General features: G+C 36.8%; 1 protein-coding gene across 3 annotated transcripts; it reads right to left on the bottom strand.

The window, feature by feature from the left end:
- Nucleotides 1-313: 313 nt before the first annotated feature.
- Nucleotides 314-14,918, bottom strand: NIAP (Major facilitator superfamily protein). Of its 3 annotated transcripts, none has more exons than XM_022050685.2 (9): nucleotides 14,476-14,918; nucleotides 13,879-14,171; nucleotides 13,547-13,796; nucleotides 13,363-13,461; nucleotides 12,156-12,424; nucleotides 11,072-11,309; nucleotides 2,442-2,970; nucleotides 1,685-1,887; nucleotides 314-956 (listed from the first exon to the last, which is right to left on the bottom strand). In XM_022050685.2, the coding sequence occupies exons 5-9, from the start codon at nucleotides 12,422-12,424 to the stop codon at nucleotides 681-683; spliced, it is 1,515 nt and encodes a 504-aa protein (XP_021906377.2). In that variant the 5' UTR covers nucleotides 13,363-13,461; nucleotides 13,547-13,796; nucleotides 13,879-14,171; nucleotides 14,476-14,918; the 3' UTR covers nucleotides 314-680. The 3 variants fall into 3 exon arrangements, with proteins under 3 accessions (XP_021906377.2, XP_088076933.1, XP_021906376.2); XM_088220807.1 differs by having other exon boundaries at nucleotides 13,879-13,948; XM_022050684.2 differs by having other exon boundaries at nucleotides 13,879-14,918.
- Nucleotides 14,919-15,200: the final 282 nt, after the last annotated feature.

Genomic DNA, 15,200 nt, shown 5'->3' with positions numbered 1-15,200 from the left:
ACACAGAACTGTCTGTTTTGAAGGCTCCGAGGAATGCACATTCTTCATTCTTTATAACACAAAATTCACTTGAACCTACACGATATCTATAATAGGCAACCCTTATAACCCGAACAAAGAAAGATAAGAAAACTAGAAGAAACATATGATATGTAGGATTTGAAGCCAACTTTCTTGCAGGATAATATTCAACTAAAGAAAATTTCGTAAGTAAAGAAAAAGATAGCGAGGCACGGAGAAAAATCAAAGACAAGTGGAGAAATATAGAGAGAAATAGACAAAATCAAAATAAGTAGGTTAGAAGAAACAAGAGTTACAAGAAAAGAACAAGATTAGATAAACTATAGTAAGAGTTTTCAATTCAACATTCTCCATTACTGTCTATGTTAGTGGTCTCTATATTGGCACTGATTTCAACCTTATTTACAAGTAATAAAGAAAATATCAAAGTAATTAAAAGTGAAATGAAAAATTTCTAACTCTCTGATAGAAATCGAAACCTACCCAAATAACCTAAATATATTAAAGATAATTGTCATTACAAAAATCTTCCTCAATACTAAAACTATTCTAATTTAAGATCTCATTGAGCATAAAGAGGAAAGCACTCAGACCAAAAACTTCTTTTTTCCTGTGAAGAATCAATCATGTATTATATGGACTGGCAGGCAATTTAACATTTAGACTTGTAAAGGGAGTTGCTTTTTCTTTTTCGGTGGATCTATTTGTTTTGTACCAGAAACCGTATCACTCAAATCACGTCCCTTGGTTTCAAATGGAAAAAGCAATATACAAATCCCTGACAGGAAACTTACAGCCCCGAACAAAATAATTGCTGCAACTCGATGACATCCTTGTATTAAGCCTATGGCCACTAGAGGGCAAAGCATTCCACCAATTCTTCCTACCGAGCTAGCCACTCCAACACCAGTTGATCTCACTGAAGTTGGATATACCTGTAGATCACAGTTTAACAACAATATAAATCAAATATAGTTTCTTAACATTAAAGGGATGTACTAGTTTCCTAGCTAGAAATTTACCATAAAGGGCATCTGTTTAGGCTTCTAAACACGAATGAGTGAAATTTTAATGGTAAACAAATCACAATTAGGAGAGCAACCACAGAAAGTTATAAAATTGTAACTTAAAACACTAAAGTTTTATATAAAATAATAAGAAAACCAAACACAAGGTAGTAAACTGTCATAAAAGAAACCACAGTTTGAATTGCAATCTGGTGAAACCACAAGGTTTATAACTGTAATCTGTCCCATTTTTTTTGTTTGCAGGTGATTTAGACAGTTCCAAAAGTTACATGTTTATGGCAAGGCATTCAGCTCTCAAGGTAGCATAGACCTGATAAGTAGGGAGCTTCAATAAAAATAACACACCACTTCTGGCAAGTGTCATTTCATCAAAAAGGGAAAGAAGATCCATCATAAAATAAGTCATAGCAAACTCTACCTTGGCTACATCATATGGTAATTAATGGAGGGCAAAAAAAAAATGAATTTTGAAACTCAACAATGTAGAAAGGTTAATTCTGAATTAATATTTAGGAAAAAAGATCTTGCATATCCCTTCTATACGTTACAGTTCATGAGATAATAAAAGAGAATAAGAATGTCTATATCCTCTTGAAATGAAAATTGACATTAAAAATTTGACAACTATGAGTTACCTCTGGAGCATATATATATGCAACTGTAAAAGTTCCTGTAATGCATACGCGAGCACCAAAAAGAAGAATTGTTGTTAAACCTTCAGGCTGATGAAATGCTAATGGGAGCAGGAAAATGCAACAGCTGAAGAACATAGCTGACATAGAAAGTTTACGACCAAGTCTGTCAACTGTGGCAGCTGCTATAAGCAGCCCAGGAAACTCTTCAACAAAATTAAAGGAAGGTGTTAGTCTATACTTTGCAAATGAAAGTATTGTTGAATTAATTAGAGAATGATAGTACACTACGTACAGTAAGTAAAATAGGGGAAGGACAGGTGTATTATAATATTTTCTTATAAACATTAATTAACTTCCAAAAAGATTTTTTCTGTCATGAATATGTTTTCTTAAAGCAGTTTACGGATAGTTAAAGTCAAATATTGTAGATTAGAAGAACTCTTAGATTTATTAAGAAAAACAATCTAATTTAGATTAGTAACCTAACAAATTCAGGACAACTTGAATACTGATATATGTGCAAAGAGTAGAAGAAAAAATTAAATGCCAAATAAACATTTAACACTCAGAAAGAACTTGAGTTTTAGTGGTAAACAATTGATACTGACAACATATAAATTTAAAAAGAAGAATGACAAGTAATTGTCTCCATATTTGAACTTCGGAGACTTGATTAGAGTTCATAGCTTGCTAAAGTACATGTATAATACATCTAATGAGAATATATTGAGAATTTCCTAGCAATTGATAAAGATACCTGCAAAACTGGTGATGAAAACATCTTTATAATTAACATCCTGGGACTTTTCTGCCTGCAACTTAACTGATTTACAGATCTGCTGTCCGTTGCTAAGTTCAGTAGTCAGCAACACAAGGCCATAATATGCAAATGCATTTCCAAAAAATACTACCCATAAAAGCAAGGTTGGCTTAAGTAATTCTGGTGTAAATAGCATTAATAATGAAGACATGCCACCTGCTTTAGAATCCACTTTAGAATCAAAACTCCCCTGAAGAGTTTGCTCTTGATTTCTTGTAGGCGAAAGCAAATGCGTTTTTCCATGTGGTTCAGCACTATCATGATCAGAAACAAGAATCCCAGAAGGCAGTGTCCTTCCATTTGTTTTTCCTATTTTCTCTAAAACACTAACTGCCTCTGTCTTTCTATCTTGCAAACATAAATATCTTGGTGACTCTGGTGTCATTTTATAAAATATGAGAAGCAGTGAGGAAGGAAGAGAAGACAGTGCAAGTAACCATCTCCAACCAAATCTTGGCATAATTAACTGCAACAAATACATCATAGTGAGGATACTTCCTATAGTACTTTTCCCCCCCTCTATTTATATTGAAAAAGCTTCAATACTTATAGGAAAAGTAATAAGAACATATAAACTTTATAATGCCAGTAAAATACTTGAAACAGTGGGGAGAAAGGCTATGCTTGTTCCGAATTTAAAGTGCAAGAAAACTACTTCTTAAGTTATTCAGCATTTATTTATACCATATTTCTTTGTAGGGAAGTGAAAAGACAACAACAAACTTCTGTCTTCCAAGGAGGCAGGGAAAACCCCTTGGAGGAGAAGGGTGATAAAACCCCAGAGCAGGGCTCAAGTTCCAAAGACCTGACCTCTTCCTTGGAAGACAAGTACTGGTTATCTGGGTATAGTTTAAAACATTGAACTACCTTCTGTTTGCCAAATTCATTGACACATACAAGCTTTAGCCCATTGCCTTGGACAGCAAAAAATAGAGTGTGACTGCAGGATAACGACCGACCAATTATGAATAAATAGACTAACAATACCCAACTTCTTAACTGGTGTCACTTTGTTAGCATAATAGGAATCTTATCCTATGACAGAATAGTTTTCATTATCGCAGTAGTTTCATATTTTCTAGGTTGATTAGTCTCTTGTTATTTTATCATTTCCTATATACCTCAGTATTACCTATTTGGTTATTTCTTCTTATTAGCATACCTTAGCCTATAAACAGAAATGTATAACATCTTCATAAGACAATTGATACATATAAACAGAAATGTATAACATGGTATCAGATCATCTATCGTTTGCAGTCCTCAATTTCTGTCTATTTATTCATAAATAAAAAAAGAAAAATGTAACAAGAAATCTATGATAGAAAGAAACTCATACTTCCCATTATCATAACCATCCTTGATCCTTTACTTTGTTTGCTCATTGTCACCCTTCACAATGTGCGACAGTTTATTTTAGAATTTGTTTTATCTTTCTTGCTTTCCTTAAGTTGTTATCCATCTCAGTCTGTTACTGCCCTGTTGCATGCTCCAAATCCAATCAAATGTGAATTACCACCTCTCTATGCAAGTGCAAGAAGAATCATCAAACAGTAAAGTCCCAGGAGAAGCCCTAAATCAGCTCCAAACCCACAACAGCCGCATAATCACCGCAAATCACTACCAGTCTCCCAATCAAAACCAATCTGTTTGTGTAGGTTCATTCCAAACTCAACTCCATCAACTTGCCACCCAAACAGAAATTATCCAATACAGTCCAGCCTTTGGAATCTGGTTATGAAGCCTGTATTTTCTCGTGTTTGAGGTCTGATTATGGGCCTGCTAAGAGTAAAATCTTGAGTTAAGCATGCAGCTTATTTCACCAATTGTTTCCTCACAAATTAGGCTTTATGTCTCACCGGAGAGAGTCCATTGATTTCTGGATTAGGTACCCTCGACTTTTGTTCACTTTATTTTCCACTTCATTTTTATTGTATAAGTTTGCAAACAGATATATAAGGAAGCCACAGTAACTGGCTTCCAAAAATCTAGGTGAAAAACCAACTCTTTTCAATAACAAAACGAAAATGCTATTCCAAAGTCCTAATTGACTTTCTAATGCAAATACATAATTTCCTAATTACGCCTAAAGTCCAAAACACAATCAATTGCTTTAGCAGAAGAGTCGATTTCTTCTCTCTCATGGGATCCGCACCTACTACTTCCCTGTTACTCTTTTTTTCTACCACTTCCTTCTTCGGCTCTCTTCATTTACTTTGCCAGTAAATTGGAGTATAACAATAGCTTCCCCTTTCCAAATCATCAAAAGATAGCCTTAGATCACCTCATATCTCGAGGTTGAAGATATCCTGCCATTTCCCTCCAGTGATTTCACCCAAATAATTTTTTGTAGCAATTTCCCGCAGGATATCACAGTTCCAAATTTAGGATCCTATTATTGACTAGAAATAAGTGGAATTAGGGCTGAGAATGCCAAGATATTGTGGATAGGAGCTCCTTTTGCTGTTTTATGGGTATTGTGGTTAGAGCATAGTGTTAGATTCTTCAGGGTCGCCAATTATCTCCATCCTTCCTTTGGGATAGATTGACGTCTTTTCCTTCTTCTTGGCCTAAGGTTCATGCGTTTTTCAGATATATCTCCTTATCTATTCTGCAAGGACATGGGAAGAAGTGGTGCATTGGTTCTTACGTATTCTTTCTTTCTCTTTTCTTTTCCGTTGTCTTAGGAGGTTCACTTATCCTTTTTATCATACTTTTTTCCTTTTCTCTCTAATAATACCTTTTTCTATCCAAAAAAAAAAAGCAGAAGAAACCTCCCTATCACGTGCATAATATCGAGTCTTCACAATAGATTGAGCATGTCGGAGGAGAATGTGCAAGGACTTTAACATGTCATGACAGTTCCTTGAGCTTGCAATCTGTTGCTTCAATTTTACCTAAACTGGGACAATAAGCCAGTAAACATGGTGTTCAATGGCCATACACGACCTCAAAAGGTCCAGATTGTAAGATCAAGCGGAACTCCACATTGTAGCAATATTCTGCCTAAGGCGACTAATCAAGCCATTTGCATGGTTGATCACTTGAAAATGTAAGTACTTTCAACAATGGGATTCACCACTTCAGTCTGGGCATTTGGTTTGAAGATGATAAGCCAAAGAAAAGCAAAGCTTAGTACCACATTGACAACAAAATTCAATCCAAAACCAACTAGTAAAAGTGGCATCTTGATCCGAGATTATGGACTCTAGTAGGGATACAAGTAAAAAATGTGACCAAAAAACAGTTGTGACACACTAACAGCAGTATAAGAGTGAGAGAAACCAAGCTGTAACAACAGTGATGGGGATAAAATTAGCATACTTGGAGAACCAACCACAACAAGGAGAATACTCTTAACATGCGAGAGTGGATGGCTTCAATGAAAATCGATGGAGATGTCTCACCAATTAGAACAGGCTATGGAAAAGGTTGGAGTAGACTAGCTGGTTATAAGTGTTCAATTCTCTCACATTGACAAGTCAGACAAGAGATAAATCCACTACCTATGGAGGAGTAAGGATCTTTGTAGGACAAAACATGGAAACTTGACCACTTTGAATATGCTGGATCAGTAACTAAATTCGGGAGAGGGGGTAGACCTCTGGTTTAGGAATCAAAGAGAGATAACTGAGGCATATAAATGGTATGCAGTTTACCTTGATCTTCATGTTGCCAAGAAAGTGCATCTGTAACCACTTTGTGCCTACACCTTCTTAAATGTTCAACTGTGAAATTAATCCCATTAGCTTCTTAAACCAATGTTGTTGAGGAGAACTGCTGACACTTTGCTCCAAAAAAAATTTGAGGCAACAATGGTCTGTGTGACAATAAAAGGAAGCCTCCACAAATAAGGTCCCCTTGAGAACCGGTTGCAAACAACCAAAAGTGAGCAGGAAAACAAGAAAGCGCGGACGGGTGCATGAAGAAAACAGTGAAATTGGCCGGAGGGAATCAAAAACCAAGAAGCAGAAAGAGGAAGATAGAACTGATCACACAGAATCAAAGGCCATAAGGGTTTACATGTGTCGGTCGCATGTTTTCCTGCCCGAAAACAAATTTCCTGCCTCCACAAATAAGGTCCCCTTGAGAACCGGTTGCAAACAACCAAAAGTGAGCAGGAAAACAAGAAAGCGCGGATGGGTGCATGAAGAAAACAGTGAAATTGGCCGGAGGGAATCAAAAACCAAGAAGCAGAAGGAGGAAGATAGAACTGACCACACAGAACCAAAGGCCATAAGGGTTTACGTGTCGGTCGCATGTTTACCTGTTGGCAGAATATGAGGAAACTAGAGGGACGTGTCACAATTGGGAAGGAGGTAATTAAAACCCCAAAAACCACGGCATTGGACCATTCTAAACCGTTTCTTCCTCTTTGGTGAACAAAGCCAACCCTTCGTTTCTGGAGCGCTTCTTCTTCATGCTTGAACTGAGCCGCCTCTTCATCTTCTTCCTCCATTCAACACAACCAACAGAAAGAAATCCTTTGAACGTCGACTCCCTTCATATTTCCGGCATCAATGGCAAAGGTTAATAGAGCTTTCATGTATCTTTTCATATAAATATAAATAACAAATTTGTAAACACAACCCAAGCATGTAATTTTTGGACATTAATATCACAGCTCTACATTCTCCTTCTTCAGTAACTTTCTCTTTCTAAACTCTCTCTCTCTCTCTCTCTTCTTGGCTATCTTCTCTGTCAGCCGCATCTCTCTCTCTCTTCTCTCGGCTATCTTCCCTCTCTGCCGCTTCTCTTTCTTTCTCTAACAATCTTTCTCCCTCTGTTTTCTCTCTCTCTAAAAAGTCTCTCCCTCTCTCGGTCTCTCTCAAAATTAATACTCTCTCTCTAAATTTCTACCATAATTATCTAAGACTTAAATATTTTTTACTGATTTCCGATTCCAATGAAGTACATGTCAAAGTCAGATCGTAGCAACTTGATACCAGAGTAGGTCGATTATAAAGAAACTCTTGCAAATTTTGTGGCTTTGGTGAAAAATAAGCCAGTCGGATCGTAGCATGTCAAAGCCTCGGTGTTCGATTCTCAAAAAATGCCCACTCTGGGATAAAATATACGTGAGGTGGACCAGAAACTCTTGAAATTTCAGTCTGAAATGTATGAATCTCAGCAGCAAACCCGAGCCATTTTAGACCAAAGACTAACTAGGTTTAGTCAGTAGTTGAAAAGGCTAGCCGAACTATTGCAAGACAGAACACACATTGGAGAATCAACTACAAGAATAAATCCCTCCGCCTCTACTTTAAATAGTAATAGAGAAATTTTATCAAACCTTAGAATCAAAGAAATGGGGTTTGGCAGTTTAGACCAGAGGGGTAACCAAACAGGAAACCTTACCCCAAAAATTGAAATTCTTATATTTGAGAGGAAAAATCTTAGAACATGGATTAAAATATGCAATAAGTATTTTCATATTTTCAACATTTCAGAAGAAAGTAAAGTGGAAACAAGTTCGATTTGTTTTGAAGACAAGGCATAAATTTGATTCCATGGGTTAGCAAATGACCCTAATATTTTTGAATAAGAAATATTTAAGGTGAAATTGTATAAAAAGTTTGGAGGATTAGATGGAGTAGACAATGGAGGAATTCAACAAATTGATATAAGAGAATACCGTCCTACAATATTAAAAAAAAATTAAAGAAATAAGGTCTCTATTATTAACCGAAAATCGTGAACTTTCTAAAAAATATTCTATCTCCAATTTTATAAGTAGTCTGAAAGACGAACTTCGACCTACAATGAGAATGCACAGGCTGTGTATATTGACTCAAGCATTTGAGTTTGCTTTGCAATAAAAACAAGCAGTAGATGTCATCAACCGTCACAATTAGCCGAAAAACCCTACAACTTCTTTCAAATAAAGTGTTCCCATCGATGAAAATTTCTTCAAAATTCAAAATTTTTAAAAAGCAGCACCCTTGAGGGGTTGAAATCATTTAGAATAAAGAAAATAATTTTTGCTATAGATGCGAGGAAAATAAGGCATTAATATTAAAAAATAACTACAACAATGGAGAGCTGTAAAGAAGAGGAAAGAAAAGGTGAAGATGACCTCCAGAGGACGAGCAATAGGATAATGCAAAAGATCATTAACCCTATCTCTGCAAGACATAGTAGAGGATTATTCGAGTAGCACAATGAAAAAATATGTATGTATAATAATAATTTTTTCTGAAATAAATATATAATAATAATAATAATCTTTAACACTAAATGTTTGAAAGTTAATCCTTAATCTTGATGACAAGGTTAATTCTCAAGGGGATGGAATTATTTAGGACTAGTTGCAAAGAACAAAAAGTGAGTAGGAAAGCAAGAAATCACGACGAGTGCACGAAGAAAACAGTGAAACCGGTCGCAGGGAATCGAAAAAATGGACTAGAAAGAGGAAGATAGAACTAACCGCACATTATCAAACCCATAAGGGTTTACACGTGTCGACTACGTATTCTCCCACTGGAAGACCATTCGGGCCACATGGCAGAATTTGAGAAAACTAAAGAGACACATGTCACGATTGGGGAGAGGGTAACTAAAGCCCCAAAAACCGAGGCGTTGGACTGTCCTGAACTATTTCTTTCTCTTCAGTGAACCAAGCCGACCTTTCATCTCTGGAGCACTTCTTCACGCGTGTACCTAGCCGCCTCTTCATCTTCTTCCTCCATTCGACACAACCGATGGAACAGACTCCTCTGAACATCGACTCTCTTCACCTTTCCAACACCAACGGCAATAGTTGATAGAGATTTCATGTACCCTTTCCCGTATATAAATAATAAGTTATAAACACAACCCAAGCATGTAATTTTTGGACATTAATATCATAAATCTCTGTATTCTCCTTCTTCAGTAACTTTCTCTCTCTAAATTCTCTCTCTCTCTCTCTTCTCTCGGCTATCTTCTCTCTCTCTCTCTCTCTTCTTGGCTATCTTCTCTTTCTGCCACTTATCCTTCTCTCTCTAACATTCTTTCTCCCTCTGTTTTCTCTCTCTCTAAAAAGTCTCTCTCTCTCTCGGTCACTCTAAAAATTAATGTTCTCTCTCCAAATTTCTACCATAATTATTTAAAAATTAATTTTTTTGCTGATTTTCGGTTCTAGTGGAATACATGTCAAAGTCAGGTCCCAATAGTCCCCAATAGCAAATGGCTTTGGCGAGATCGATTACCGCCTTTTCATAAGTTGGTGAATAGAGATGACAAAGGTTGAGTAAAAATGCTAGTGGTTGGCCAGATTGCTGCAATATCACACCAATATAAAAACATCAAATTCCACCAAGAAAATGGTATGCTGGGGAGAGCGGGTATTTAAGTTTCTGCCATGGTTTTCTTCAAGTTCTCAAAAAATAGCAATAGCATCTGGATTTCATACAAAATAAGTCTTTACCAACACATTGACATATTGGACCGTGATAACGACAAGCTTACAGACAAATATAAAATAATAGCTCGCCAAGACCCAGAAATCTACCCAACCCATGGACATTAGAAGATAGCAGCCACTGTAGCATGGCTGAAACTTCATTCTAATATGCGATTACACCATCTTCCTGGATGACATGAGCCAAATAAACCACTTGTGGCTTCCCAAACAAACTCTTCAGACTTTTTGAGAAATAAGGTATTTGTCTGATAATAGAGAAGACCATACTAAGATGAATTTTTGTGGATATAGCAGAAAAATATCATTCGTTAAGGCCTGGAAAGTTGAGGGAGCACTAGGTGGACCCAAATGGCATGACTAAGAACTAAAGTGATCAGGATGTGTGAAGAAGGTCATCTTAAGAACATCTGCTACATGCATCCAGTTTTCATGGTAATAGAATCGTAGATCCTATTGTCTTTTATTTTTCTGTCTACACTTGTAAGCTAATCCAAATCTTTTGACCTGGAACAACCATAGCCCCAATTTCAAGCTTGGTCCTTTCAAATCCTTCTTTATAATCAACACTGGCACCATCACCAACACGCAATCTTTACTGGTGTAGGCAATCCAACCATCAATTACCGCGCTAATTGTCAGAATCCCCACTCCATGTTCTCTTTATTCTGCTTATCACACCTTGTCCTCAACCTCTATGCACCCCTGTCACTGGGTACCAGTTATTGCCCACTCCATTCCTCTTTGCAGCTTGGTCCTTGGCATCAACTCAAATTTGCTCCAATTCTCAGAGCCAAAATTTTAGGGTGATACACCATCAGACCTGAATGCAAGACCAAGATCAAAGTGCATAAAGCTTTTAATCTCATCTTCCGTTATGGCTCCCTCAATCTATAAACGAACCTTTCAGTGTTAAGGAAAGAAGGAATCACCTTTACAGGTTTTTACATCGTAGTACTCGATAAAATCCAATATCAGCAATCGCATAAATATAAAAGAAGTATCAAACAAAAGCAGCTGCAAGTGAAGATTCTTTAATTTTTTTCTTATTCAGAAATTTTCAGAGCCCACGAAAAACTTTTTTGTTGGAGAAAAAACATTAATCAATCAAGAAAGTGCACTAACAAACAAAAGAATAAATTAAACCATAAGCATTAGGACATACCCATGCTAGTGAAGCCTCAAAAAGTGTTCCAACAGTCCAAAATGCTGAAAAAATAACCATCCATGTGCCTCTGTTTGGAGCCGGAATAAACTCCAGAAACCAGGATGACAGCACAGGGCCTCCTCCCAAACCAAGGCCAACCAAACAACGAGTAATAACCAACGAGATATAATTGGGGGAAAAGGCACTCAGAAAACCAGCCAAAGAAGTCACCACCGCAGTAATGATGAATCCTTTCCTGAAAGGACACAAAAACATAGTTATAAAAAAGAAAAATAAAAAAAAAGGGAAGTTATTGGCCCAACAAATTGAGAGATTCTAAACGAATTAGGAAACCCCTGAATTCTCGCTCGTGGGAGCCTATTTCCTATTTCCATATATTTCTGCAAAAATAGCAATCCAATGAGTTGCCAGTTAGGGTCTAGATCCAAAATGCTAGTGTCGTGAAAATGATCGTGTGCTTTTGGCCCATAAAGATGCCAAAAAGGTGACCCATTCCAACAACTTATAGTATGGAATGTGTCTATTGTTGGAGATTCTAGAGTTACGAGCATGCCATATGCACCACAATCGTGCAAAGATAACACCTTCCCAGGGCAGTTAGGCTGCTTTCCTCATACCTTCCCCCTTAACAAAAGTACACGAGAAGATCTCTACTCCTTAACACAAGATTCACTCCCAGCAGGCTGATAAGCAGATATAGAACATGAGAACATATCAGGTTGAACCTGGCACTAAAACCAGTTTGATATGATCCTCTGCTTTGGAATTAGTTGTGTATCTGGTGAGAGTGAAACCTTGAGCCAACCATGTAAATTCCTTTCTTTAGGAGGGTTTATGGCTCATGGGAGAAATCAACTGCTCATATATATTTTTGGAACCATAATCTTTTCTGCCAACAACTTTCCAGCTGCTTTTTTTTGCCACCTCCTTCTTCTGTTTTCTCGTTTTTCTTTGTTAATAATTGGGGCATAACAGTATATGACATTTGCAACAAATTTTGTCAAAATTTTCACATAATACAAAAGGCAAATTGAGTATAAAAAGATAGCATATGCAGAACAAGAAAATTATAAAAGCCTACCTCCGTCCATATTTGTCTGAAACAACACCCCATGAATATGCCCCAACTAACATGCCAGCGAAAACAACAGTGGTTATCAGGCTCTCTTGATGAGAAGATAGACCCCAAAATGACTGAACTGCAGGTCCTACAAACGAGAGAAGCATCATTTCCATTGCTTCTGAAATCCAACCCATGCCAGCATAAGCAAGCAGAAAAAGTTGGAATTTGCCAAATCCTGTGGCCAGAAGAGCTTCATCCACGGTGAACCTTGGGCTTTCAGTTACCATCTGGAAACAAATATAATCCACTTTAGTTCTCTATTTTTTCTTTGAGATAACACTTTAGTTCTCTATTATGGAAACCAAATTTTGATTATGTGTATTACTGTCACCATAAGGAAAATATTGAATCAACAATAGCTAGGAGATTCACTGGGTAATATCACTAGTATTGATACCAAAGTTTCATAGTAAACAGCATGGTCATAAGATAGTGTAAATTGTGGTTACTACTAAAAGAAAGATCATGTATGAAAAAGTTAGGCAAAAAGACTTGACTGTTGTAGTTCTCCAACTAATTATACATCACCATAATCCTTATAAATTTTTAACCTGCACTTGCTCTTCCCTCAACCCCCCCAACCCCAAAAGAAAAACAGAAATTCTAAGTGCAGCCAAGAAAGTCTCAATGCCCTTCCGCTATTGGTCTTTCATTAGAATAAACCAACATTTTAGTGTAGAGTCCTATTATCTGATTAATCTCTTTCTTCTGTTTTCTTTTTCAGGAGAGTAGAATAATCCACGACAATTCTCTTAAAAGAAGCTTCAGAAAGGAGAGAAAAAAAAAATGCATGATATACACATGTATATCGCTTTTCCCCCTCTTGACTGTGGGATGAAAAATTTTTTAGTAAACAAGGAAAATATGAAAAATATATAGCACATGAGATAAGGAAAATATGACACTACGCAAGGATGTAAATATGTAATTGCTTGTAATCGTTTTGCACATTGCTCAGAAACAAGAGAATGCTTCAGCTATAGTCCGTTCAGATTTCAACACTTATTTCTTTCTAATCAAACCATTTGATGTTCGCTTGAGTATAAAATTACTATTTAAAAGACAGTAATGTTTCCCTAAATTTCATTATATCGATCAAGCGATTGCAGATTTCGAAAAATAGCTCCTAAATCTTTATCAGAACCAGATAGATGAAAACGAATACCTTGAAAGGGAATGGAGGTTTTCTTCTTCTTCTTCTTCTTCTCGTCCTCCTCTTTGACTTAGATTAATGAGAGAAGAGTTTGGAATCAGATAAATGATCCTACAAAGTCAAACAAATTCAAAATTACAAAGAATTGAAAGAATCTTCGGTAGTTGATGAAATAGAAATGGTAGGTGAGAATCACGTTTGAAAGCTTCGAAATTGTTTGGTATAGGATATTTGGTTTTCCTCTTTTGTCGCGATTCGAAACGACTTTGATACCTTGACCATTACTACTTCCTTGACTGTGTCTCCACCACGTAATCAATGAGCTCATCCAATTAAAATGCAAAAGTTCAAGCCACCATACCACGTCAGCGACACGTCACTCTGCTCTGCTACAGCTCGTTTATTCTTCTTCTTCTTCTTCTTCTTCTTCGTCCTCTTCTTCTTGTCTGCGGTGTTTTCGTGATCATGACATTGAAACAAAGCAGAAGGGAAAAGAGACAAGAACAAAAGATAAGAGATGACAGTTACAGCATTCTCCAGTCATGAGTTTCTTCGTCAGACCTCGACGAGCTCCTCTGTCTGCGAGCAATTTCCTCTTCTGAAAATAAGCTCAGCGCTAATATAAGAAGAAAGAAGAAGCTGCCCGTGCTTAATTGTTCTTATTTCGGATCAGACCTCGGTTTCTCATGGAATTGCGCGAAAAGCACCAAAGGAAGAAGAAGAAGAAGAGGAATTTCCCCCAATTTCAAGGACTGAAACTCGATTGTGTGTTTGGATTTGTGCCGAAAATTAACGAAGGGAGCAAATGTTCTTTACTAATACTTCAGATAAAAAATTGATAGGTAATTAAAGACAAAAAAGTTAATCAACAACCGAAGCTCCAGAAGTTGTGGAGAGCAAAAATTTGGAGAGTTAATAACGTGATTACAGTTGTTTAATCGAAAAATAATTGCAGGATCTAAAAATCTGAAGTTAAACAGGTGAGAAAGTACCCATTTCCCTCCATTAAAATCCTCGCAACGCATGCTAAATGCTTATTGATTTTCTCTTGTTTTCTTTTCTCTGCCCCATCTCCAGTTAGTGAACTTAATTATTTGGTTTGCAGTGAATAAGAAAATCACTCACCATTAAAAGCAGCAAGCTTTGAATAAATCATCGTACTATAGATTTAGTTATTCTCCTCCTGTGGATGAAATTATTCATTAGCCAACTTATGTTCGTTTGACTTGGCTTGCAAAACAGTCTATGCTCATTGCATGTCCCTAACCCAGCACGCTTTTGAAGAAGTCCTCCCTTACCAGTTCCTCACTGCCTTAGCCCACCTCAACCACACCTTCTTCACCCTCCCTCTGCCTCTTGTCATCAAGTGAGCCTCGTCTCCCCCAAGTCATGCTCAGATTGACTCAGCTTTGCGAGCTATAACAGGCAAGAAGCACAAAAATAATAGCAAAAGCAGCGTTTTGGGTCCCTATCAGAATCACTGGAATCGTAGGAATCAAAGCAATCACTCGGCAAGGTAAAGATCTAATCAGAGCAGTGACTGGATTTACGCACTTGGTGTTTTAACTCTGTATAGGCATATATAATTTTAATTGAATAGGATGAGAAAAACCTATGTGTCGTATATAATGCACGTGTTGTTGGTCTGATAGACAATGAATAGGTGACATGATGTTTTATTGATTGATTGCCACGTGACGCATAATAATTAGTGAATAAAAATAAAAATTTTACTTTGTTTGTTAATTTATTATTTTCATTAACACCCAGACCTATTAATATTTTGTCACGTTCGATAATTTGAAGAGTTCTACAGATTCTGGTCGTCTTCCAAATTCATCATCAGTTTT

The sequence above is a fragment of the Carica papaya genome, chromosome 5 (genome assembly GCF_054855325.1).
Source record: "Carica papaya isolate Zhongbai chromosome 5, ASM5485532v1, whole genome shotgun sequence".
NCBI lineage: Eukaryota > Viridiplantae > Streptophyta > Magnoliopsida > Brassicales > Caricaceae > Carica > Carica papaya.
The sequence above is the reverse complement of the archived record's forward strand: the minus strand, read 5'-3'. Positions and strand labels throughout refer to the sequence as shown.

Coding starts and splice junctions, on each gene's coding strand:
- NIAP (XM_022050684.2), bottom strand. CDS start 12,424: ATGGTAACTGAAAGCCCAAGGTTCACCGTGGATGAAGCTCTTCTGGCC. Junction 11,310..12,155: donor TCAGACAAATATGGACGGAG/GTAGGCTTTTAT, acceptor GTGTCCTTTCAG/GAAAGGATTCATCATTACTG. Junction 2,971..11,071: donor TTGAGGCTTCACTAGCATGG/GTATGTCCTAAT, acceptor TATTTGTTGCAG/TTAATTATGCCAAGATTTGG.